This window comes from Oncorhynchus mykiss, chromosome 16, assembly GCF_013265735.2.
Source record: "Oncorhynchus mykiss isolate Arlee chromosome 16, USDA_OmykA_1.1, whole genome shotgun sequence".
NCBI classification, from domain to species: Eukaryota; Metazoa; Chordata; class Actinopteri; order Salmoniformes; family Salmonidae; genus Oncorhynchus; species Oncorhynchus mykiss.
Genome location: NC_048580.1, coordinates 1,183,349 through 1,210,000, shown reverse-complemented (window position 1 = coordinate 1,210,000; position 26,652 = coordinate 1,183,349). Strand labels below are relative to the sequence as shown.

Here is a 26,652-nt window from a genome sequence, read left to right as displayed (position 1 = left end):
GTTGTCTTGCCAACTGCTATGGTAACAATGACCAAAGGCAGCGCCAATGGATGGGGTACCAGGCTAGTGGTGCTGGTAGTCGGTAGACACAGAACAGGACATTCAGATAGGAGCAGGCCTGTCAACAACAACATCAACAACTTCTCACCGGTAGATGCAGGACAGTCTTTGCCTCTGTCTTCTTCATGTTGTAGCCCTCCAATGGGACAAACTCGATGCGTCCACTCTGAGCAAAGAGCAGGTGTGTGCCGGGGGGTAGAGGGTAAACATCTGGCCTGGGAGTAGGGCCTACTGCGGGACGAACTGTTGGTCCTTGTTCTATACCTACAGTAGAGAGATGAATCAATCAATGAATCAATCAACAGACATCTGGCCTGGGAGTAGGGCCTACTGCAGGACAAACTGTTGGTCCTTGTTCTATACCTACAGTAGAGAGATGAATGAATCAATGAATCAATCAACAGACATCTGGCCTGGGAGTAAGGCCTACTGCGGGACAAACTGTTGGTCCTTGTTCTATACCTACAGTAGAGAGATGAATGAATCAATGAATCAATCAACAGACATCTGGCCTGGGAGTAAGGCCTACTGCGGGACGAACTGTTGGTCCTTGTTCTATACCTACAGTAGAGAGATGAATGAATCAATGAATCAATCAACAGACATCTGGCCTGGGAGTAGGGCCTACTGCGGGACGAACTGTTGGTCCTTGTTCTATACCTACAGTAGAGAGATGAATGAATCAATGAATCAATCAACAGACATCTGGCCTGGGAGTAAGGCCTACTGCGGGACGAACTGTTGGTCCTTGTTCTATACCTACAGCAGAGAGATTAATGAATCAATGAATCAATCAACAGACATCTGGCCTGGGAGTACATCAGCTTTAAATTGTGACCGAGAGTCTTAATGAGTCTTAATTCATATGATTCACTAAGGGTGGTATTCTGACTTGAGCCTCTGTTTACTGAGTCTTAATTCATATGATTCACTAAGGGTGGTATTCTGACCTGAGTCTCTGTTTACTGAGTCTTAATTCATATGATTCACTAAGGGTGGTATTCTGACCTGAGTCTCTGTTTACTGAGTCTTAATTCATATGATTCACTAAGGGTGGTATTCTGACCTGAGTCTCTGTTTACTGAGTCTTAATTCATATGATTCACTAAGGGTGGTATTCTGACCTGAGTCTCTGTTTACTGAGTCTTAATTCATATAATTCACTAAGGGTGGTATTCTGACTTGAGCCTCTGTTTACTGAGTCTTAATTCATATGATTCACTAAGGGTGGTATTCTGACCTGAGTCTCTGTTTACTGAGTCTTAATTCATATGATTCACTAAGGGTGGTATTCTGACCTGAGTCTCTGTTTACTGAGTCTTAATTCATATGATTCACTAAGGGTGGTATTCTGACCTGAGTCTCTGTTTACTGAGTCTTAATTCATATGATTCACTAAGGGTGGTATTCTGACCTGAGTCTCTGTTTACTGAGTCTTAATTCATATGATTCACTAAGGGTGGTATTCTGACCTGAGTCTCTGCTTACTTAACGGAAATATCCACTCAAGTCTCCCATTGTTTGTAGATATACACTAAATTCAGTTGTCCTCTTAATCAGGTTGATGGAGAGTATAACTTACACAGTGGTCTGCCTCTGCCGGGCCCAGTGCGTGTTCCTGGGATCTCCAGTCCGTTACGGTCAACACACCAACAATGTCCGATGGAACCGTGGCACTGGGAGGCCTCGTAGGCTCCCTGGCTGTCACAGGTAGGCACGTACTGACCAGGCACCGGCTGGGGCCCGTACTCTGTAGAGCCTAGGAGACGGTCCCTGTGGGTCTCACACTGCGACTTCGTATGCTCTGGGAGGAGGGAAATGAACAATCAATCAAAGTTATTTATAAAAGCCCTTTTATATCAACAGTTGGGTTATTAGTTGGAAGGAGATACATAACAACGAGGACGTCTACCTAGATGGGTATATAGAATCCCCTCTGAGAGAAAGACATTAACAATCAATATAGTACATACTGTGTTGTCAGAGCTTTATAGATTCATTATGGAAGTGTATAACTGGTGTAGCTACTGTAGGGAGGTACTGTTACAAGCTTTAATCCGGTTGGCTTTGATTTAGCCAGCTCATACCACTCTCAATATTGTTTATCCTCATATGAGCCTTGTTTGAGCCATGTTTTAATTATCTCCCTTCCCTCTCTCTCTCCCCTCCCTGCCTTTCTCTCTCTCCCCCTCCCTCCATCTCTCTCTCTCCCCCTCCCTCCATCTCTCTCTCTCCCCCTCCCTCCATCTCTCTCTCCCTAGCTCTCCCCCTCCCCCCAGCCCTCTCTCCCTCCCTAGCTCTCCCCCCCCCCCCTCCCAGCTCTCTCTCTCTCCCCCTCCATCTCCCTCCATCTCTCTCTCTCTCTCCAAAGCAGGAATGTGTTTTCTTTTCCAAGAATGATGCTGGATAATGATAGGAATGTGCTTTGGGAAAAGAGAGAGAGATAGAGAGAGAGACAGAGAGAGAGAGGAGAGAGAGAGAGAGAGAGAGAGAGAGAGAGATTGTGTGTCTCGTTTTTTCAAAGTATCCACTGTAGTCAAAGTGAAGTGTATTTATTACTAAGAGAGTTGCAGCAGGCAGCTATGAGCCAGTGACCCCTGGGCTACAGCTGGACATCAGTGGCTTGTGATGCAGTAGGTCTGGGTCTGTTTTAATGGGTTTGTTATCTACTCATCCCTCTGTGGGAACAGTACAGGCTATGTTGGGGGAGGAAGAGGGGGGAAGAAGGGAGTGTTGCTTTGGAACATTACCCCATTACTGTTCAAGCCCTTCTGTAAACATTCTGTAAACATTCTGTAAACATTCTGTAATGGATAAGGGTCATGTTTTAACTGAAAGGGTCAGAATATAGTGAAAAAAACGTTTCGCGACTTCAGAGCAAGTCATGTCTTTACCTGACAGGCAACCATGATGTTGTTCCATTCCACAGAGACGTACCTGAGGAGCAGTAGAAGCCGTCACCATAGTAACCTGGCCTGCACTGGCAGGTAAAGGACCCCTGGGTGTTATAACACACAGCCTTCTGGTGGCACCTGGCAGACTGGCACTCATCAATATCTACAGGGGACAAGAAGGCTTTATTTCAAATAAGGTGACATTACATGTTATCAAAGGCAGCACATGCAATAGTTATCCTTTGACACAATAAAATCTAGTTCATACAAGTTTAAAATACATATTTCCTGGAAAGGAGAGAGTGAAGGTGGGAGGGAGGGAGGGAGGGAATAGGGAGCCCACTCTGTAAAGGAAATAAATGACCAAGAGGACAGGCATAAAGATGAAGTCCACGGTTTGAATGGTGTCAGGTAGTTTTATATTGTATTCATTTGAACTTAACAATATGAAATGGGGTATTTAGATTTAGTATTTTACTATATAGTGTTACAGGCTTTGATTTTCCCATTTATATTTCGAGGCAAGCACGTTAGCAAGTTAGCACGTGCGGCGCACCGATTGGTGGCACCTCATTTTTTTGTTTACCTGTTCTTGGGCAAATTTAGTTGGCGCTCATGTTGGGTGTCTTTTAGGTCCCAGTTGTTGTTGCTAGTCAACTTTCAGTGGAACCCCCATGAGTGTCTTTCAGAATCCCTCCTAAAACACCACCTGTTTCGTTTGGTTGGGGTCAGCGGCTCTTTGTTAGTTCCCCATTCTGTTTGAGTTACATTATTTGGTTGGACTTGGAGCAACAGGGTAAGACAAGATGAGGATGCAGCAAAACAACATCAACAAGAACGTGCCTGTAATCCATGGCTTCTGGTTGGGTCACTGTGGGGAGGATGTCGTCGATGCACTTATTGATGAAGCCGGTGACTGATATGGTGTACTCCTCAATGCCATTGGATGAATCCAGGAATATATTCCAATCTGTGCTACCAAAACAGTCCTGCAGCTTAGCATCCACGTCATCTGACCACTTCCGTATTGAGCGAGTCACTGGTACTTCCTGATTTAGTTTTTACTTGTAAGCAGGAATCAGGAGGATAGAATTAAGGTCAGATTTGCCAAATGTAGGGCGAGGGAGAGCTTTGTACGCATCTCTGTCTGGAGAAAAGGTGATCTAGAGCTTTGTATGCATCTCTGTCTGGAGAAAAGGTGATCTAGAGCTTTGTACGCATCTCTGTCTGGAGAAAAGGTGATCTAGAGCTTTGTATGCATCTCTGTGTGGAGAAAAGGTGATCTAGAGCTTTGTATGCATCTCTGTGTGTGGAGTAAAGGTGATCTAGAGCTTTGTATGCATCTCTGTGTGTGGAGAAAATGTGATCTAGAATTTTTTTCTCTCTGGTTCCACATTTGACATGCTGGTAGAAATTAGGTAAAACAGATTTAAGTTTCCCTGCAATAAAGTCCCCGGCCACTAGGAGCACCGCTTCTGGATGAGCATTTTCTTGTTTGGTTATGACCTTACACAGCTCATTGAGTGGAGTCTTAGCGCCAGCATCGGTTTGTGGTGGTAAATAGACAGCTACGACAGCTATGAAAAATATAGATGAGAACTATAGTGTGGTCTACAGCTTATCATGAGGTACTCTACCTCAGGCGAGTAATACCTTGAGACTTCTTTAATATTAGACATTGTGCACCAGCAGTTATTGACAAATAGACACACACCTCCTCCCCTCGTCTTACCAGAAATAGTTGCTCTGTCCTGCTGGTGCACGGAGAAGCCAGTCAGATCTAAATTATCCGTGTCGTCGTTCAGCCACGTCTCGGTGAAACATAAGATATTACAGTTTTTAATGTCCCGTTGGTAGAAGAGTCTTAATCGTAGATCGTACAGTTTGTTTTCCAATGGCTGCACGTTGGCCAATACTACGGAGGGTAGTGGTCAATTCTTACAAGGCACCCCGCCCTCCTCACCCTATTTCTCCTTCTTTTGTTCACATGGATGACAGGGATTTTTTTGTAGCATTTGCTGGAAAATCTTTGACATGAAATTTCAAAAGTTTTAGAAGAATTTCACCAGGGCCTTAACAATACTGGGAGACGTGATTTTCCTAATGAGCGTTTTGGACATCATGTCAGAGGTCCTTTAGAGCTGTCTGAGAGAGGGGTTGTTGCAGGGCGACACCTTAAACACAAAAACAAATCTGTTGGAGTACGATAGTGCTTTTCACACTTCACATTTTGCCAGTGAGAATCTGGAGGAGGCACAAATGAAAACGAAAGTTTAATACGATAGAAAGGCCCGAAACCTCACTTTTGATAGTCAATCGATCAATAAAATAATACATTTAGAAAAAAAAAATCTTTCATTTACAATCTCTAGAGAATAAGAAAGGTTCAGAACTTTTGTGAAACATCACAACCCAGTTGAAAAATATATGTCAATAGAAATAAAAATGGATGGTTGAATGGAGCTGAAGGGTGGGACTAATAATAACAATAACAACGCAAATATACTGTGTCTGTAAAATGTAGATATGTTAAGAACTGTTGTGAAACAGCACAGTTAAAAATATATGGCAATTATAAACCAAAATGGATGGTGTTCAGAGATAGATGGGAGGGGTTGAGGGGAGCTGAAGGATGGGACTGGGTGGTGTTCAGAGATAGATGGAAGGGGTTGAGGGGAGCTGAAGGATGGGACTGGGTGGTGTTCAGAGATAGATGGGAGGGGTTGAGGGGAGCTGAAGGATGGGACTGGATGGTGTTCAGAGATAGATGGAAGGGGTTGAGGGGAGCTGAAGGATGGGACTGGGTGGTGTTCAGAGATAGATGGGAGGGGTTGAGGGGAGCTGAAGGATGGGACTGGGTGGTGTTCAGAGATAGATGGAAGGGGTTGAGGGGAGCTGAAGGATGGGACTGGGTGGTGTTCAGAGATAGATGGGAGGGGTTGAGGGGAGCTGAAGGATGGGACTGGATGGTGTTCAGAGATAGATGGAAGGGGTTGAGGGGAGCTGAAGGATGGGACTGGGTGGTGTTCAGAGATAGATGGGAGGGGTTGAGGGGAGCTGAAGGATGGGACTGGATGGTGTTCAGAGATAGATGGAAGGGGTTGAGGGGAGCTGAAGGATGGGACTGGGTGGTGTTCAGAGATAGATGGGAGGGGTTGAGGGGAGCTGAAGGATGGGACTGGGTGGTGTTCAGAGATAGATGGGAGGGGTTGAGGGGAGCTGAAGGATGGGACTGGGTGGTGTTCAGAGATAGATGGAAGGGGTTGAGGGGAGCTGAAAGATGGGACTGGATGGTGTTCAGAGATAGATGGAAGGGGTTGAGGGGAGCTGAAGGATGGGACTGGGTGGTGTTCAGAGATAGATGGGAGGGGTTGAGGGGAGCTGAAGGATGGGACTGGATGGTGTTCAGAGATAGACGGAAGGGGTTGAGGGGAGCTGAAAGATGGGACTGGATGGTGTTCAGAGATAGATGAAAGGGGTTGAGGGGAGCTGAAGGATGGGACTGGGTGGTGTTCAGAGATAGATGGGAGGGGTTGAGGGTAGCTGAAGGATGGGACTGGGTGGTGTTCAGAGATAGATGGAAGGGGTTGAGGGGAGCTGAAAGATGGGACTGGATGGTGTTCAGAGATAGATGGAAGGGGTTGAGGGGAGCTGAAGGATGGGACTGGATGGTGTTCAGAAATAGATGGAAGGGGTTGAGGGGAGCTGAAGGATGGGACTGGGTGGTGTTCAGAGATAGATGGGAGGGGTTGAGGGGAGCTGAAGGATGGGACTGGATGGTGTTCAGAGATAGATGGAAGGGGTTGAGGGGAGCTGAAGGATGGGACTGGGTGGTGTTCAGAGATAGATGGGAGGGGTTGAGGGGAGCTGAAGGATGGGACTGGGTGGTGTTCAGAGATAGATGGGAGGGGTTGAGGGGAGCTGAAGGATGGGACTGGGTGGTGTTCAGAGATAGATGGAAGGGGTTGAGGGGAGCTGAAAGATGGGACTGGATGGTGTTCAGAGATAGATGGAAGGGGTTGAGGGGAGCTGAAGGATGGGACTGGGTGGTGTTCAGAGATAGATGGGAGGGGTTGAGGGGAGCTGAAGGATGGGACTGGATGGTGTTCAGAGATAGATGGGAGGGGTTGAGGGGAGCTGAAGGATGGGACTGGATGGTGTTCAGAGATAGATGAAAGGGGTTGAGGGGAGCTGAAAGATGGGACTGGATGGTGTTCAGAGATAGATGGAAGGGGTTGAGGGGAGCTGAAGGATGGGACTGGGTGGTGTTCAGAGATAGATGGGAGGGGTTGAGGGGAGCTGAAGGATGGGACTGGGTGGTGTTCAGAGATAGATGGAAGGGGTTGAGGGGAGCTGAAAGATGGGACTGGATGGTGTTCAGAGATAGATGGAAGGGGTTGAGGGGAGCTGAAGGATGGGAATGGATGGTGTTCAGAGATAGATGGAAGGGGTTGAGGGGAGCTGAAGGATGGGACTGGATGGTGTTCAGAGATAGATGGAAGGGGTTGAGGGGAGCTGAAGGATGGGACTGGATGGTGTTCAGAAATAGATGGAAGGGGTTGAGGGGAGCTGAAGGATGGGACTGGGTGGTGTTCAGAGATAGATGGGAGGGGTTGAGGGGAGCTGAAGGATGGGACTGGGTGGTGTTCAGAGATAGATGGGAGGGGTTGAGGGGAGCTGAAGGATGGGACTGGGTGGTGTTCAGAGATAGATGGGAGGGGTTGAGGGGAGCTGAAGGATGGGACTGGATGGTGTTCAGAGATAGATGGGAGGGGTTGAGGGGAGCTGAAGGATGGGACTGGATGGTGTTCAGAGATAGATGGGAGGGGTTGAGGGGAGCTGAAGGATGGGACTGGATGGTGTTCAGAGATAGATGGAAGGGGTTGAGGGGAGCTGACGGATGGGACTGGATGGTGTTCAGAGATAGATGGGAGGGGTTGAGGGGGGCTGAAGGATGGGACTGGATGGTGTTCAGAGATAGATGGGAGGGGTTGAGGGGAGCTGAAGGATGGGACTGGATGGTGTTCAGAGATAGATGGGAGGGGTTGAGTGGAGCTGAAGGATGGGACTGGATGGTGTTCAGAGATAGATGGGAGGGGTTGAGGGGAGCTGAAGGATGGGACTGGATGGTGTTCAGAGATAGATGGAAGGGGTTGAGGGGAGCTGAAGGATGGGACTGGATGGTGTTCAGAAATAGATGGAAGGGGTTGAGGGGAGCTGAAGGATGGGACTGGGTGGTGTTCAGAGATAGATGGAAGGGGTTGAGGGGAGCTGAAAGATGGGACTGGATGGTGTTCAGAGATAGATGGAAGGGGTTGAGGGGAGCTGAAGGATGGGACTGGATGGTGTTCAGAAATAGATGGAAGGGGTTGAGGGGAGCTGAAGGATGGGACTGGGTGGTGTTCAGAGATAGATGGGAGGGGTTGAGGGGAGCTGAAGGATGGGACTGGATGGTGTTCAGAGATAGATGGAAGGGGTTGAGGGGAGCTGAAGGATGGGACTGGGTGGTGTTCAGAGATAGATGGGAGGGGTTGAGGGGAGCTGAAGGATGGGACTGGGTGGTGTTCAGAGATAGATGGGAGGGGTTGAGGGGAGCTGAAGGATGGGACTGGGTGGTGTTCAGAGATAGATGGAAGGGGTTGAGGGGAGCTGAAAGATGGGACTGGATGGTGTTCAGAGATAGATGGAAGGGGTTGAGGGGAGCTGAAGGATGGGACTGGGTGGTGTTCAGAGATAGATGGGAGGGGTTGAGGGGAGCTGAAGGATGGGACTGGATGGTGTTCAGAGATTGATGGGAGGGGTTGAGGGGAGCTGAAGGATGGGACTGGATGGTGTTCAGAGATAGATGAAAGGGGTTGAGGGGAGCTGAAAGATGGGACTGGATGGTGTTCAGAGATAGATGGAAGGGGTTGAGGGGAGCTGAAGGATGGGACTGGATGGTGTTCAGAGATAGATGGGAGGGGTTGAGGGGAGCTGAAGGATGGGACTGGATGGTGTTCAGAGATAGATGAAAGGGGTTGAGGGGAGCTGAAAGATGGGACTGGATGGTGTTCAGAGATAGATGGAAGGGGTTGAGGGGAGCTGAAGGATGGGACTGGGTGGTGTTCAGAGATAGATGGGAGGGGTTGAGGGGAGCTGAAGGATGGGACTGGGTGGTGTTCAGAGATAGATGGAAGGGGTTGAGGGGAGCTGAAAGATGGGACTGGATGGTGTTCAGAGATAGATGGAAGGGGTTGAGGGGAGCTGAAGGATGGGACTGGATGGTGTTCAGAGATAGATGGAAGGGGTTGAGGGGAGCTGAAGGATGGGACTGGATGGTGTTCAGAGATAGATGGAAGGGGTTGAGGGGAGCTGAAGGATGGGACTGGATGGTGTTCAGAAATAGATGGAAGGGGTTGAGGGGAGCTGAAGGATGGGACTGGGTGGTGTTCAGAGATAGATGGGAGGGGTTGAGGGGAGCTGAAGGATGGGACTGGGTGGTGTTCAGAGATAGATGGGAGGGGTTGAGGGGAGCTGAAGGATGGGACTGGGTGGTGTTCAGAGATAGATGGGAGGGGTTGAGGGGAGCTGAAGGATGGGACTGGATGGTGTTCAGAGATAGATGGGAGGGGTTGAGGGGAGCTGAAGGATGGGACTGGATGGTGTTCAGAGATAGATGGGAGGGGTTGAGGGGAGCTGAAGGATGGGACTGGATGGTGTTCAGAGATAGATGGAAGGGGTTGAGGGGAGCTGACGGATGGGACTGGATGGTGTTCAGAGATAGATGGGAGGGGTTGAGGGGGGCTGAAGGATGGGACTGGATGGTGTTCAGAGATAGATGGGAGGGATTGAGGGGAGCTGAAGGATGGGACTGGATGGTGTTCAGAGATAGATGGGAGGGGTTGAGTGGAGCTGAAGGATGGGACTGGATGGTGTTCAGAGATAGATGGGAGGGGTTGAGGGGAGCTGAAGGATGGGACTGGATGGTGTTCAGAGATAGATGGAAGGGGTTGAGGGGAGCTGAAGGATGGGACTGGATGGTGTTCAGAAATAGATGGAAGGGGTTGAGGGGAGCTGAAGGATGGGACTGGGTGGTGTTCAGAGATAGATGGAAGGGGTTGAGGGGAGCTGAAAGATGGGACTGGATGGTGTTCAGAGATAGATGGAAGGGGTTGAGGGGAGCTGAAGGATGGGACTGGATGGTGTTCAGAAATAGATGGAAGGGGTTGAGGGGAGCTGAAGGATGGGACTGGGTGGTGTTCAGAGATAGATGGGAGGGGTTGAGGGGAGCTGAAGGATGGGACTGGATGGTGTTCAGAGATAGATGGAAGGGGTTGAGGGGAGCTGAAGGATGGGACTGGGTGGTGTTCAGAGATAGATGGGAGGGGTTGAGGGGAGCTGAAGGATGGGACTGGGTGGTGTTCAGAGATAGATGGGAGGGGTTGAGGGGAGCTGAAGGATGGGACTGGGTGGTGTTCAGAGATAGATGGAAGGGGTTGAGGGGAGCTGAAAGATGGGACTGGATGGTGTTCAGAGATAGATGGAAGGGGTTGAGGGGAGCTGAAGGATGGGACTGGGTGGTGTTCAGAGATAGATGGGAGGGGTTGAGGGGAGCTGAAGGATGGGACTGGATGGTGTTCAGAGATTGATGGGAGGGGTTGAGGGGAGCTGAAGGATGGGACTGGATGGTGTTCAGAGATAGATGAAAGGGGTTGAGGGGAGCTGAAAGATGGGACTGGATGGTGTTCAGAGATAGATGGAAGGGGTTGAGGGGAGCTGAAGGATGGGACTGGGTGGTGTTCAGAGATAGATGGGAGGGGTTGAGGGGAGCTGAAGGATGGGACTGGGTGGTGTTCAGAGATAGATGGAAGGGGTTGAGGGGAGCTGAAAGATGGGACTGGATGGTGTTCAGAGATAGATGGAAGGGGTTGAGGGGAGCTGAAGGATGGGACTGGATGGTGTTCAGAGATAGATGGAAGGGGTTGAGGGGAGCTGAAGGATGGGACTGGATGGTGTTCAGAGATAGATGGAAGGGGTTGAGGGGAGCTGAAGGATGGGACTGGATGGTGTTCAGAAATAGATGGAAGGGGTTGAGGGGAGCTGAAGGATGGGACTGGGTGGTGTTCAGAGATAGATGGGAGGGGTTGAGGGGAGCTGAAGGATGGGACTGGGTGGTGTTCAGAGATAGATGGGAGGGGTTGAGGGGAGCTGAAGGATGGGACTGGGTGGTGTTCAGAGATAGATGGGAGGGGTTGAGGGGAGCTGAAGGATGGGACTGGATGGTGTTCAGAGAAAGATGGAAGGGGTTGAGGGGAGCTGAAGGATGGGACTGGATGGTGTTCAGAGATAGATGGGAGGGGTTGAGGGGGGCTGAAGGATGGGACTGGATGGTGTTCAGAGATAGATGGGAGGGTTTGAGGGGAGCTGAAGGATGGGACTGGATGGTGTTCAGAGATAGATGGGAGGGGTTGAGTGGAGCTGAAGGATGGGACTGGATGGTGTTCAGAGATAGATGGGAGGGGTTGAGGGGAGCTGAAGGATGGGATTAAAATGTATATAGTATGTATAAACTGGAAGTAGAAACCTAAGTATTGTTGTCCATTAGTTTACTTCAATTAGGGGAGGGGTGGTAGGGTCAGTGGAAAATAATAAAGGAATATATATTTAAAATAATATATATTTACCCCAAAATATATGGGGGATTGGAAGTGATGCAGACAATTACATTGATGGAAGCTACAATCTATCTGCAATATTAAAGCTGATCTACCCCCCCCCCCCCCCCAAAAAGTAAAAAAGAATCAAGAATTTATAAAAAAAAAAAACAGATATCTTATTTAAATAAGTATTCAGACCTTTTGCTATGAGAATCGAAATTGAGCTCAGATGCATGCTGTTCCCATTGATCATCCTTGAGATGTTTTTACAAATTGATTGGAGTCAACCTGTGTTAAATTCAATTGATTGGACATGATTTGGAAAGGCACACACCTGTCTATATAAGGTACCACAGTTGACAGTGCATGTCAGAGCAAAAACCAAGCTATGAGGTTGAAGGAATTGTCCGTAGAGCTCCGAGACAGGATTGTGTTGAGGCACAGGTATGGGGAAGGGTACCAAAACATTTAGGCAGCATTGAAGGTCCCCAAGAACTCAGTGGCCTCCATCATTCTTAAATGGAAGAAGTTTGGAACCATCAAGACTCTTCCTAGAGCTGGCCACCCAGCCAAACTGACCAATCGGGGGAGAAGGGCCTTGGTCAGGGAGGTGACCAAGAACCAGATGGTCACTCCAACAGAGCTCCAGAGTTCCTATGTAGATATGGGAAAACCTTCCAGAAGTAAAACCATCTCTGCAGCACTCCACCAATCAGGCTTTTATGGTAGACCCTAACTCAATACTTTACGAAAGCACTGTATGTATATATGTGTGTGTGTGTGTGTGTGTGTGTGTGTGTGTGTGTGTGTGTGTGTGTGTGTGTGTGTGTGTGTGTGTGTGTGTGTGTGTGTGTATATATGTGTGAGTGTACTGTACCTGATAGATATTGGGGGTATCCTGGGATGAGGATGTTATTGCAGTGAGAGTGAGTTAGCTAGCATGTTCTGATTGCCATGATCACATTAGCTCCCTGCAAATTCAGTTACTTCAATGACAACAGATTAATCATTCATCAACATACTTCTCCTGCACATCTAATGTGCTTCCTTGTGTCTGTCGTCTGAATAAACACCAATCAACTGGTACCGCTGGCTGGACAGTCAGAATAAACACCAATCAACTGGGACCGCTGGCTGGACAGTCAGATTAAACACCAATCAACTGGGACCGCTGGCTGGACAGTCAGAATAAACACCAATCAACTGGGACCGCTGGCTGGACAGTCAGAATAAACACCAATCAACTGGGACCGCTGGCTGGACAGTCAGATTAAACACCAATCAACTGGGACCGCTGGCTGGACAGTCAGAATAAACACCAATCAACTGGGACCGCTGGCTGGACAGTCAGAATAAGCACCAATCAACTGGGGCCCCTGGCTGGACAGTCAGAATAAACACCAATCAACTGGGACCGCTGGCTGGACAGTCAGAATAAACACCAATCAACTGGGACCGCTGGCTGGACAGTCAGAATAAACACCAATCAACTGGGACCGCTGGCTGGACAGTCAGAATAAACACCAATCAACTGGGACCGCTGGCTGGACAGTCAGATTAAACACCAATCAACTGGGACCGCTGGCTGGACAGTCAGAATAAACACCAATCAACTGGGACCCCTGGCTGGACAGTCAGAATAAACACCAATCAACTGGGACCGCTGGCTGGACAGTCAGAATAAACACCAATCAACTGGGACCGCAGGCTGGACAGTCAGAATAAACACCAATCAACTGGGACCGCTGGCTGGACAGTCAGAATAAACACCAATCAACTGGGACCGCTGGCTGGACAGTCAGAATAAACACCAATCAACTGGGACCGCTGGCTGGACAGTCAGAATAAACACCAATCAACTGGGACCGCTGGCTGGACAGTCAGAATAAACACCAATCAACTGGGACCGCTGGCTGGACAGTCAGAATAAACACCAATCAACTGGGACCGCTGGCTGGACAGTCAGATTAAACACCAATCAACTGGGACCGCTGGCTGGACAGTCAGAATAAACACCAATCAACTGGGACCGCAGGCTGGACAGTAATTAAAAACACCAATCAACTGGGACCGCTGGCTGGACAGTCAGAATAAACACCAATCAACTGGGACCGCTGGCTGGACAGTCAGAATAAACACCAATCAACTGGGCCCGCTGGATGGACAGTCAGAATAAACACCAATCAACGGACCGCTGGCTGGACAGTCAGATTAAACACCAATCAACTGGGACCGCTGGCTGGACAGTCAGAATAAACACCAATCAACTGGGACCGCTGGCTGGACGGTCAGAATAAACACCAATCAACTGGGACCGCAGGCTGGACAGTCAGAATAAACACCAATCAACTGGGACCGCTGGCTGGACAGTCAGAATAAACACCAATCAACTGGGACCGCTGGCTGGACAGTCAGAATAAACACCAATCAACAGGGACCGCTGGCTGGACAGTCAGAATAAACACCAATCAACTGGGGCCCCTGGCTGGACAGTAATTAAAAACACCAATCAACTGGGACCGCTGGCTGGACAGTCAGAATAAACACCAATCAACTGGGACCGCTGGCTGGACAGTCAGAATAAACACCAATCAACTGGGACCGCTGGCTGGACAGTCAGAATAAACACCAATCAACTGGGACCGCTGGCTGGACAGTCAGATTAAACACCAATCAACTGGGACCGCTGGCTGGACAGTCAGAATAAACACCAATCAACTGGGACCGCTGGCTGGACGGTCAGAATAAACACCAATCAACTGGGACCGCAGGCTGGACAGTCAGAATAAACACCAATCAACTGGGACCGCTGGCTGGACAGTCAGAATAAACACCAATCAACTGGGACCGCTGGCTGGACAGTCAGAATAAACACCAATCAACTGGGGCCCCTGGCTGGACAGTAATTAAAAACACCAATCAACTGGGACCGCTGGCTGGACAGTCAGAATAAACACCAATCAACTGGGACCGCTGGCTGGACAGTCAGAATAAACACCAATCAACTGGGACCGCTGGCTGGACAGTCAGAATAAACACCAATCAACTGGGACCGCTGGCTGGACAGTCAGATTAAACACCAATCAACTGGGACCGCTGGCTGGACAGTCAGAATAAACACCAATCAACTGGGACCGCAGGCTGGACAGTCAGAATAAACACCAATCAACTGGGACCGCTGGCTGGACAGTCAGAATAAACACCAATCAACTGGGGCCCCTGGCTGGACAGTCAGAATAAACACCAATCAACTGTGATCGCTGGCTGGACAGTCAGAATAAACACCAATCAACTGGGGCCCCTGGCTGGACAGTCAGAATAAACATGAATCAACTGGGACCGCTGGCTGGACGGTCAGAATAAACACCAATCAACTGGGACCGCAGGCTGGACAGTCAGAATAAACACCAATCAACTGGGACCGCTGGCTGGACAGTCAGAATAAACACCAATCAACTGGGACCGCTGGCTGGACAGTCAGAATAAACACCAATCAACAGGGACCGCTGGCTGGACAGTCAGAATAAACACCAATCAACTGGGGCCCCTGGCTGGACAGTAATTAAAAACACCAATCAACTGGGACCGCTGGCTGGACAGTCAGAATAAACACCAATCAACTGGGACCGCTGGCTGGACAGTCAGAATAAACACCAATCAACTGGGACCGCTGGCTGGACAGTCAGAATAAACACCAATCAACTGGGACCGCTGGCTGGACAGTCAGATTAAACACCAATCAACTGGGACCGCTGGCTGGACAGTCAGAATAAACACCAATCAACTGGGACCGCTGGCTGGACGGTCAGAATAAACACCAATCAACTGGGACCGCAGGCTGGACAGTCAGAATAAACACCAATCAACTGGGACCGCTGGCTGGACAGTCAGAATAAACACCAATCAACTGGGACCGCTGGCTGGACAGTCAGAATAAACACCAATCAACTGGGGCCCCTGGCTGGACAGTAATTAAAAACACCAATCAACTGGGACCGCTGGCTGGACAGTCAGAATAAACACCAATCAACTGGGACCGCTGGCTGGACAGTCAGAATAAACACCAATCAACTGGGACCGCTGGCTGGACAGTCAGAATAAACACCAATCAACTGGGACCGCTGGCTGGACAGTCAGATTAAACACCAATCAACTGGGACCGCTGGCTGGACAGTCAGAATAAACACCAATCAACTGGGACCGCAGGCTGGACAGTCAGAATAAACACCAATCAACTGGGACCGCTGGCTGGACAGTCAGAATAAACACCAATCAACTGGGGCCCCTGGCTGGACAGTCAGAATAAACACCAATCAACTGTGATCGCTGGCTGGACAGTCAGAATAAACACCAATCAACTGGGGCCCCTGGCTGGACAGTCAGAATAAACATGAATCAACTGTGATCCCTTGCTGGACAGTCAGAATAAACACCAATCAACTGGGACCGCAGGCTGGACAGTCAGAATAAACACCAATCAACTGGGACCGCTGGCTGGACAGTCAGAATAAACACCAATCAACTGGGACCGCTGGCTGGACAGTCAGAATAAACACCAATCAACTGGGACCTCTGGCTGGACAGTCAGAATAAACACCAATCAACTGGGACCGCTGGCTGGACAGTCAGAATAAACACCAATCAACTGGGCCCCCTGGCTGGACAGTAATTAAAAACACCAATCAACTGGGACCGCTGGCTGGACAGTCAGAATAAACACCAATCAACTGGGACCGCTGGCTGGACGGTCAGAATAAACACCAATCAACTGGGACCGCAGGCTGGACAGTCAGAATAAACACCAATCAACTGGGACCGCTGGCTGGACAGTCAGAATAAACACCAATCAACTGGGACCGCTGGCTGGACAGTCAGAATAAACACCAATCAACTGGGACCGCTGGCTGGACAGTCAGATTAAACACCAATCAACTGGGACCGCTGGCTGGACAGTCAGAATAAACACCAATCAACTGGGGCCCCTGGCTGGACAGTAATTAAAAACACCAATAGACTGGGACCGCTGGCTAGACAGTCAGAATAAACACCAATCAACTGGGACCGCTGGCTGGACAGTCAGAATAAACACCAATCAACTGGGACCGCTGGCTGGACAGTCAGAATAAACACCAATCAACTGGGACCGCTGGCTGGACAGTCAGATTAAACACCAATCAACTGGGACCGCTGGCTGGACAGTCAGAATAAACACCAATCAACTGGGACCGCAGGCTGGACAGTCAGAATAAACACCAATCAACTGGGACCGCTGGCTGGACAGTCAGAATAAACACCAATCAACTGGGGCCCCTGGCTGGACAGTCAGAATAAACACCAATCAACTGTGATCGCTGGCTGGACAGTCAGAATAAACACCAATCAACTGGGGCCCCTGGCTGGACAGTCAGAATAAACATGAATCAACTGTGATCCCTTGCTGGACAGTCAGAATAAACACCAATCAACTGGGACCGCAGGCTGGACAGTCAGAATAAACACCAATCAACTGGGACCGCTGGCTGGACAGTCAGAATAAACACCAATCAACTGGGACCGCTGGCTGGACAGTCAGAATAAACACCAATCAACTGGGACCTCTGGCTGGACAGTCAGAATAAACACCAATCAACTGGGACCGCTGGCTGGACAGTCAGAATAAACACCAATCAACTGGGCCCCCTGGCTGGACAGTAATTAAAAACACCAATCAACTGGGACCGCTGGCTGGACAGTCAGAATAAACACCAATCAACTGGGACCGCTGGCTGGACAGTCAGAATAAACACCAATCAACTGGGCCCCCTGGCTGGACAGTAATTAAAAACACCAATCAACTGGGACCGCTGGCTGGACAGTCAGAATAAACACCAATCAACTGGGACCGCTGGCTGGACAGTCAGATTAAACACCAATCAACTGGGACCGCTGGCTGGACAGTCAGAATAAACACCAATCAACTGGGACCGCTGGCAGGACAGTCAAAATAAACACCAATCAACTGGGACCGCAGGCTGGACAGTCAGAATAAACACCAATCAACTGGGACCGCTGGCTGGACAGTCAGAATAAACACCAATCAACTGGGACCGCTGGCTGGACAGTCAGAATAAACACCAATCAACTGGGACCGCAGGCTGGACAGTCAGAATAAACACCAATCAACTAGGACCGCTGGCTGGACAGTCAGAATAAACACCAATCAACTGGGACCGCTGGCTGGACAGTCAGAATAAACACCAATCAACTGGGACCGCTGGCTGGACAGTCAGAATAAACACCAATCAACTGGGACCGCTGGCTGGACAGTCAGAATACACACCAATCAACTGGGACCGCTGGCTGGACAGTCAGAATAAACACCAATCAACTGGGACCGCTGGCTGGACAGTCAGAATAAACACCAATCAACTGGGATCGCTGGCTGGACAGTCAGAATAAACACCAATCAACTGGGACCGCTGGCAGGACAGTCAGAATAAACACCAATCAACTGGGACCGCTGGCTGGACAGTCAGAATAAACACCAATCAACTGGGACCGCTGGCTGGACAGTCAGAATAAACACCAATCAACTGGGACCGCTGGCTGGACAGTCAGAATAAACACCAATCAACTGAGACCGCTGGCTGGAATGTCAGAATAAACACCAATCAACTGGAACTGCTGGCTGGACTAGCCTTTCATTATAAAGGGAGAGGGGGATGCCTAGTCAGTTATAAAGGGAGAGGGGGATGCCTAGTCAGTTATAAAGGGAGAAGGGGATACCTAGTCAGTTATAAAGGGAGAGGGGGATACCTAGTCAGTTATAAAGGGAGAGGGGGATACCTAGTCAGTTATAAAGGGAGAGGGGGATACCTAGTCAGTTATAAAGGGAGAAGGGGATACCTAGTCAGTTATAAAGGGAGAGGGGGATGCCTAGTCAGTTATAAAGGGAGAGGGGGATACCTAGTCAGTTATAAAGGGAGAGGGGGATACCTAGTCAGTTATAAAGGGAGAGGGGGATACCTAGTCAGTTATAAAGGGAGAGGGGGATGCCTAGTCAGTTATAAAGGGAGAGGGGGATACCTAGTCAGTTATAAAGGGAGAGGGGGATGCCTAGTCAGTTATAAAGGGAGAGGGGGATACCTAGTCAGTTGTAAAGGGAGAGGGGGATACCTAGTCAGTTATAAAGGGAGAGGGGATACCTAGTCAGTTATAAAGGGAGAAGGGGATACCTAGTCAGTTGTAAAGGGAGAAGGGGATGCCTAGTCAGTTGTAAAGGGAGAGGGGGATACCTAGTCAGTTATAAAGGGAGAGGGGGATACCTAGTCAGTTATAAAGGGAGAGGGGGATACCTAGTCAGTTATAAAGGGAGAGGGGGATACCTAGTCAGTTGTAAAGGGAGAGGGGGATACCTAGTCAGTTGTAAAGGGACAGGGGGATACCTAGTCAGTTATAAAGGGAAAGGGGGATGCCTAGTCAGTTGTAAAGGGAGAGGGGGATGCCTAGTCAGTTGTAAAGGGAGAGGGGGATGCCTAGTCAGTTGTAAAGGGAGAGGGGGATGCCTAGTCAGTTATAAAGGGAAATGGGGATGCCTAGTCAGTTGTAAAGGGAGAGGGGGATACCTAGTCAGTTGTAAAGGGAGAGGGGGATGCCTAGTCAGTTGTAAAGGGAGAGGGGGATGCCTAGTCAGTTGTAAAGGGAGAGGGGGATACCTAGTCAGTTGTAAAGGGAGAGGGGGATGCCTAGTCAGTTGTAAAGGGAGAGGGGGATACCTAGTCAGTTGTAAAGGGAGAGGGGGATACCTAGTCAGTTATAAAGGGAGAAGGGGATACCTAGTCAGTTGTAAAGGGAGAGGGGGATACCTAGTCAGTTGTAAAGGGAGAAGGGGATACCTAGTCAGTTGTAAAGGGAGAGGGGGATACCTAGTCAGTTGTAAAGGGAGAGGGGGATGCCTAGTCAGTTATAAAGGGAGAGGGGATGCCTAGTATGTTGTACAACTGAATGCATTCTACTGAAATGTGTCTTCCGCATTTAACCCAACCCCTCTGAATCAGAGCGGTGCGAGGGGGGGCCGCCATAATCGACATCCACGTCTTCGGCACCCAGGGAACAGTGGGTTTAAATGCCCACAAACACACTCACACCATTACCTTGGCAGACACGTCCGTGTCCCTGAAACCCAGGCAAACAGGAGCAGATATAAGAGGATCCTCCACTGTAGCTGCAGTGAGCGCGCTCCGTGATGTCACAGTCATGGCTGCCGGCCGCGCAGTGGTCTACTGGACGGTCCACTCCTGGGGAAGGGGGGATTAAACAGCCAATCAGCAAGTCGGTCAGTCAATCAATCTATCAATCAATCAAACTCCTGGAAAGGATAGGGGGTGTCAACATCAAATATTTCAGATGTTAGTATGTTAGTAGTTTTCTGGCCTAGATTCTGACACAGGCTGCGTTTACACAGGCAGCCCAATTCTTATCTGTTGCCCAATTACTGACAAGAGAGATGATCCGATTGGTCAAAAGAACAATTACTGAAAAAAATCTGAATTGGGCTGTCTGTGAAAAAACGACAATGTCTGTCTGTTGCCGAGAAGTGAGCAGACATGCTTTCATCTGTTCTGTTTTTATTTCCCTCATATGGCAGTGGTTAGTGTTTAACCCCAGAATTTAAAGCACCAGAAGATAGAGAGAGGGGGGGGGGCAGAGAGAAAAAGAGAGGGGGACAGAGAGAGTTTGAGAAAGAGCGAGACAGAGAGAGTTTAAGAGAAAGAGAGAGCGAGAGAGAGAGAGTTTGAGAGAAAGAGAGAGCGAGACAGAGAGTTTGAGAGAGAGCGAGACAGAGAGAGTTTAAGAGAAAGAGAGAGCGAGAGAGAGAGTTTGAGAGAAAGAGAGAGCGAGAGAGAGAGTTTAAGAGAAAGAGAGAGCGAGAGAGAGAGTTTGAGAAAAAGAGAGAGCGAGAGAGAGAGTTTGAGAAAAAGAGAGAGCGAGACAGAGAGAGTTTGAGAGAAAGAGAGAGAGGCAGACAAAGTTTGGGAGAAAGAGAGCGAGAGGGGAGAGGGGAGTGAGAACAAGAATAAGAAACAGAGAGAGAGAAAAAGGGAGACACACATACACACACAAAGTGTACCTATGCAGGTGTGCCCGTCGCTGGCGAACTGGTATCCATCATTACACTCACAGCGGAAGGTTCCGGGCTGGTTGTTGCAGACTGAGTGTTCTCCACAGGCCAGAGGGATCTCTCTACACTCATCAATATCTGACAGGAACAAACACAAACCCAAGCATTGACATAAACACACATAAACAGAAAGATACACATGACTGTTGAGATCTGAGGGATCTACACTATGTCTGACAGGAACAGATGGAGACAAACAGAAACAGAAAAATGACTGTCAGTCTGTTCAGATCTGAGGGTTTTTATCAAGAATGGTAGAAAAGTGACACAGGACGGTATGTCGACCTTCAGATACTATACTATACTACAGACTACAACAACTACAACAACTATAACAACTATAATAACTATAATAATAACTATAATAACTATAATAACTATAATAACTATAACAACTATAACAACTATAACAACTATAATAACTATAATAACTATAATGACTATAACAACTATAACAACTATAATAACTATGATAATAACTATAATAACTAGAACAACTATAATAACTATAATAACTATGATAATAACTATAATAACTATAATAACTATAATAACTATGGTAATAACCATAACAACTATAACAACTATAATAACTATAATAATAACTATAATAACTATAATAACTATAACAACTATAACAACTATAATAACTATAATAACTATAATAACTATAACAACTATAACAACTATAATAACTATAATAACTATAATAACTATAACAACTATAACAACTATAACAACTATAATAACTATAATAACTATAATAACTATAACAACTATGATAATAACTATAATAACTATAACAACTATAACAACTATAATAACTATAACAACTATGATAATAACTATAATAACTATAACAACTATAACAACTATAATAACTATGATAATAACTATAATAACTATAACAACTATAATAACTATGATAATAACTATAATAACTATAACAACTATAACAACTATAACAACTATAATAACTATAATAACTATAACAACCATAACAACTATAATAACTATAATAACTATAATAATAACTATAATAACTATAATAACTATAATAACTATAACAACTATAACAACTATAATAACTATAATAACTATAACAACTATAACAACTATAATAACTATAATAACTATGATAATAACTATAATAACTATAACAACTATAACAACTATAATAACTATGATAATAACTATAATAACTATAATAACTATAACAACCATAATTACTATGATAACAACTATAACAGCTATAATAACTATAACAGCTATAATAACTATAACAACTATAACAACTATAATAACTATAACAACTATAATAACTATAATAACTATAATAACGGTAATAACTATAACAACTATAACAACTATAATAACTATAATAACTATAACAATAACTACAACAACTATAACAACTATAATAACTAACAACTATAACAACTATAATAACTATAACAACTATAATAATAACTATAATAACTATAACAACTATAATAACTATGATAACAACTATAACAGCTATAATAACTATAACAACTATAATAACTATAACAACTATAACAACTATAATAACTATAATAACTATAATAACTATAATAATAACTACAACAACTATAACAACTATAATAACTATAATAACTATGATAATAACTATAATAACTATAACAACTATAACAACTATAATAACTATAATAATAACTATAATAACTATAATAACTATAACAACTATAACAACTATAACAACTATAATAACTATAACAACTATAATAACTATAATAACTATAATAACTATAACAACTATAACAACTATAATAACTATAATAATAACCACAACAACTATAACAACTATAATAACTATAATAAATATAACAACTATAATAATAACTATAATAACTATAACAACTATAATAACTATGATAACAACTATAATAACTATAACAACTATAATAACTATGATAACAACTATAACAGCTATAACAACTATAATAACTATAATAACTATAATAACTATAACAACTATAATAACTATAATAATAACCACAACAACTATAATAACTATAACAACTATAATAACTATAATAACGGTAATAACTATAACAACTATAACAACTATAACAACTATAATAACTATAACAACTATAATAACTATAATAACTATAATAACGGTAATAACTATAATAAAAAGTTATTACCTGTAAACATGACAATGAACCTCGTTCAATGTATTATCTGGGGAAATATCTTTTTAGGCGTGCTACCAAACCAAATTCCCAAGATGCAGAGCAAAATATTTAGGAACATATTAGACCAGTGGGTACAATCCAATATGTTGTGACTGTAGTTCACTGGTGTTCTGGACAGTATCTGGATATCAGAGGGACTGTAGTTCACTAGTGTTCTGGACAGTATCTGGATATCAGAGGGACTGTAGTTCACTAGTGTTCTGGACAGTATCTGGATATCAGAGGGACTGTAGTTCACTAGTGTTCTGGACAGTATCTGGATATCAGAGGGACTGTAATTCACTAGTGTTCTGGACAGTATCTGGATAACAGAGGGACTGTAATTCACTAGTGTTCTGGACAGTATCTGGATAACAGAGGGACTGTAATTCACTAGTGTTCTGGACAGTATCTGGATAACAGAGGGACTGTAATTCACTAGTGTTCTGGACAGTATCTGGATAACAGAGGGACTGTAGTTCACTAGTGTTCTGGACAATATCTGGATACCAGAGGGACTGTAGTTCACTAGTGTTCTGGACAGTATCTGGATAGCAGAGGGACTGTAGTTCATTGGATGGACTGTAACTGAATCAGACTGGTTTCCTAATTACTAAATGTGTTTAGAGATACAATCTTTCCTGTGTCTGTCAAGCATCCTGTCTTTACTATCTGTGGCTAAGAGCACTTCCTTTTCCCTCGTCCCAAAACTGTTCCTACCCCTCCCCTCCCCTCCCCAAGCCTGTCCCAAGACAAAACCTCTCTATGTGGACTAGGGGAGTAGGGTCCTCATTTTAACCTCTGTGTGCCCGAGAGCACTTCCTTTACTGTCATCCTAAAACTGTTCCTCCCCCCTCCCAATCCCGTTCCAAGACTTTCCCAACTCCAAAGACAAAAACATTTCCTAACCCAACTCCAAGTCCAAAATAGAAACCCCCCTCTCTCTGTGAAGGGACTACTCCTTCCTGTATATCATACTGTTTGTGAACTCTGAAATTAGCCCTGAAACCCCAAGATATGAAGGGAGGGCTCTAGGGAGTAGGGTGGAAATGGTCCCCTAATCAACCTATGATTGAGTGTTTGGTCTGGGAGTCAGACAGTGAAGGAACAGGATTGGTTGACAGGATGGGCTCTCAACCAGGGCCACAGTACAACGCAGTACAGAGTACAGAATATAGTACAGAGCACATCAGAGTACAGCACAGTACAGAATACAGCACAGTACAGAGCACAGCATACCTGTAAACATTATATAATGTTACTTACCCTACATTATTCATCTCATATGCATACGTATATACTGTACTCTATATCATCGACTGTATCCTTATGTAATACATGTATCACTAGCCACTTTAACTATGCCACTTTGTTTACATACTCATCTCATATGTATATACTGTACTCGATACCATCTACTGTATCTTGACTATGCCGCTCTGTACCATCACTCATTCATATATCTTTATGTACATATTCTTTATCCCCTCACACTGTGTACAAGACAGTAGTTTTGGAATTGTTAGTTAGATTACTTGTTGGTTATTACTGCATTGTCAGAACTAGAAGCACAAGCATTTCGCTACACTCGCATTAACATCTGCTAACCATGTGTATGTGACAAATACAATTTGATTTGATTTGATTTGATTTAATGAGGACACTAGATGTAATGGAGCATTAGATGTTTTTCACTTTCCTGCTTGGTATGCAAAATACTGACTAGAGCTTCATTTAGCCACCAAAAGATACTGACTAGAGCTTCATTTAGCCACCAAAAGATACTGACTAGAGCTTCATTTAGCCACCAAAAGATACTGACTAGAGCTTCATTTAGCCACCAAAAGATACTGACTAGAGCTTCATTTAGACACTAAAAGATACTGACTAGAGCTTCATTTAGCCACCAAAAGATACTGACTAGAGCTTCATTTAGACACCAAAAGATACTGACTAGAGCTTCATTTAGCCACCAAAAGATACTGACTAGAGCTTCATTTAGACACCAAAAGATACTGACTAGAGCTTCATTTAGACACCAAAAGATACTGACTAGAGCTTCATTTAGCCACCAAAAGATACTGACTAGAGCTTCATTTAGCCACCAAAAGATACTGACTAGAGCTTCATTTAGACACCAAAAGATACTGACTAGAGCTTCATTTAGCCACCAAAAGATAATGACTAGAGCTTCATTTAGACACCAAAAGATACTGACTAGAGCTTCATTTAGCCACCAAAAGATAATGACTAGAGCTTCATTTAGCCACTAAAAGATACTGACTAAAGCTTCATTTAGCCACCAAAAGATACTGACTAGAGCTTCATTTAGACACCAAAAGATGCTACTAATGATGTGATTGCTCTGATCTGGTTCTGATCAGCTCTCTGTGTATTATGAGTACTCCAGACAGCCGTTCCGTCACATGCAGTCTCCATAACATACCGTAACAAGAGCGTCCGTCTCCAGTGAAGCCAGCAGCACACTGGCAGGTGAACTGTGTTCCCTGTTCGGGTCTACAGACAGCGTTGGTGTCACAGCCGTGTCTCCCAGTGAAACAGGAATTTTCCTCTTTCTGCTGGCCTCCTGGACAGAAACACAGCCAGTACAGTTTAATACAGCATTCTCCACTTCCTGCTGGCCTCCTGGACAGAAACACAGCCAGTACAGTTTAATACAGCATTCTCCACTTCCTGCTGGCCTCCTGGACAGAAACACAGCCAGTACAGTTTAATACAGCAGTCTCCACTTCCTGCTGGCCTCCTGGAAAGAAACACAGCCAGTACAGTTTAATACAGCATTCTCCACTTCCTGCTGGCGTCCTGGACAGAAACACAGCCAGTACAGTTTAATACAGCAGTCTCCACTTCCTGCTGGCCTCCTGGACAGAAACACAGCCAGTACAGTTTAATACAGCATTCTCCACTTCCTTCCGGCCTCCTGGACAGAAACACAGCCAGTACAGTTTAATACAGCATTCTCCACTTCCTGCTGGCCTCCTGGAAAGAAACACAGCCAGTACAGTTTAATACAGCATCCTCCACTTCCTGCTGGCCTCCTGGACAGAAACACAGCCAGTACAGTTTAATACATCATTCTCCACTTCCTGCTGGCCTCCTGGACAGAAACACAGCCAGTACAGTTTAATACAGCATTCTCCACTTCCTGCTGGCCTCCTGGACAGAAACACAGCCAGTACAGTTTAATACAGCATTCTCCACTTCCTGCTGGCCTCCTGGACAGAAACACAGCCAGTACAGTTTAATACAGCATTCTCCACTTCCTGCTGGCCTCCTGGATAGAAACACAGCCAGTACAGTTTAATACAGCAGTCTCCACTTCCTGCTGGCGTCATGGACAGAAACACAGCCAGTACAGTTTAATACAGCATTCTCCACTTCCTGCTGGCCTCCTGGACAGAAACACAGCCAGTACAGTTTAATACAGCATTCTCCACTTCCTGCTGGCCTCCTGGACAGAAACACAGCCAGTACAGTTTAATACAGCATTCTCCACTTCCTGCTGGCCTCCTGGACAGAAACACAGCCAGTACAGTTTAATACAGCAGTCTCCACTTCCTGCTGGCCTCCTGGAAAGAAACACAGCCAGTACAGTTTAATACAGCATTCTCCACTTCCTGCTGGCGTCCTGGACAGAAACACAGCCAGTACAGTTTAAT

General features: G+C 46.1%; 1 protein-coding gene across 2 annotated transcripts in view; it reads right to left on the bottom strand.

The window, feature by feature from the left end:
• The window catches only part of nid1a (nidogen 1a), an 81,478-nt gene that overhangs the window by 29,914 nt on the left and 24,912 nt on the right, over positions 1-26,652 (bottom strand). For both annotated transcript variants that reach the window (XM_036945913.1, XM_036945912.1), the window contains exons 11-16: positions 25,419-25,559; positions 20,700-20,828; positions 19,723-19,866; positions 2,998-3,117; positions 1,643-1,864; positions 149-324 (exon numbers count right to left, since the gene is read on the bottom strand). In XM_036945913.1, coding sequence (XP_036801808.1) covers positions 149-324; positions 1,643-1,864; positions 2,998-3,117; positions 19,723-19,866; positions 20,700-20,828; positions 25,419-25,559 — 932 coding nt within the window. The remainder of the gene's footprint in view (positions 1-148; positions 325-1,642; positions 1,865-2,997; positions 3,118-19,722; positions 19,867-20,699; positions 20,829-25,418; positions 25,560-26,652) is intronic.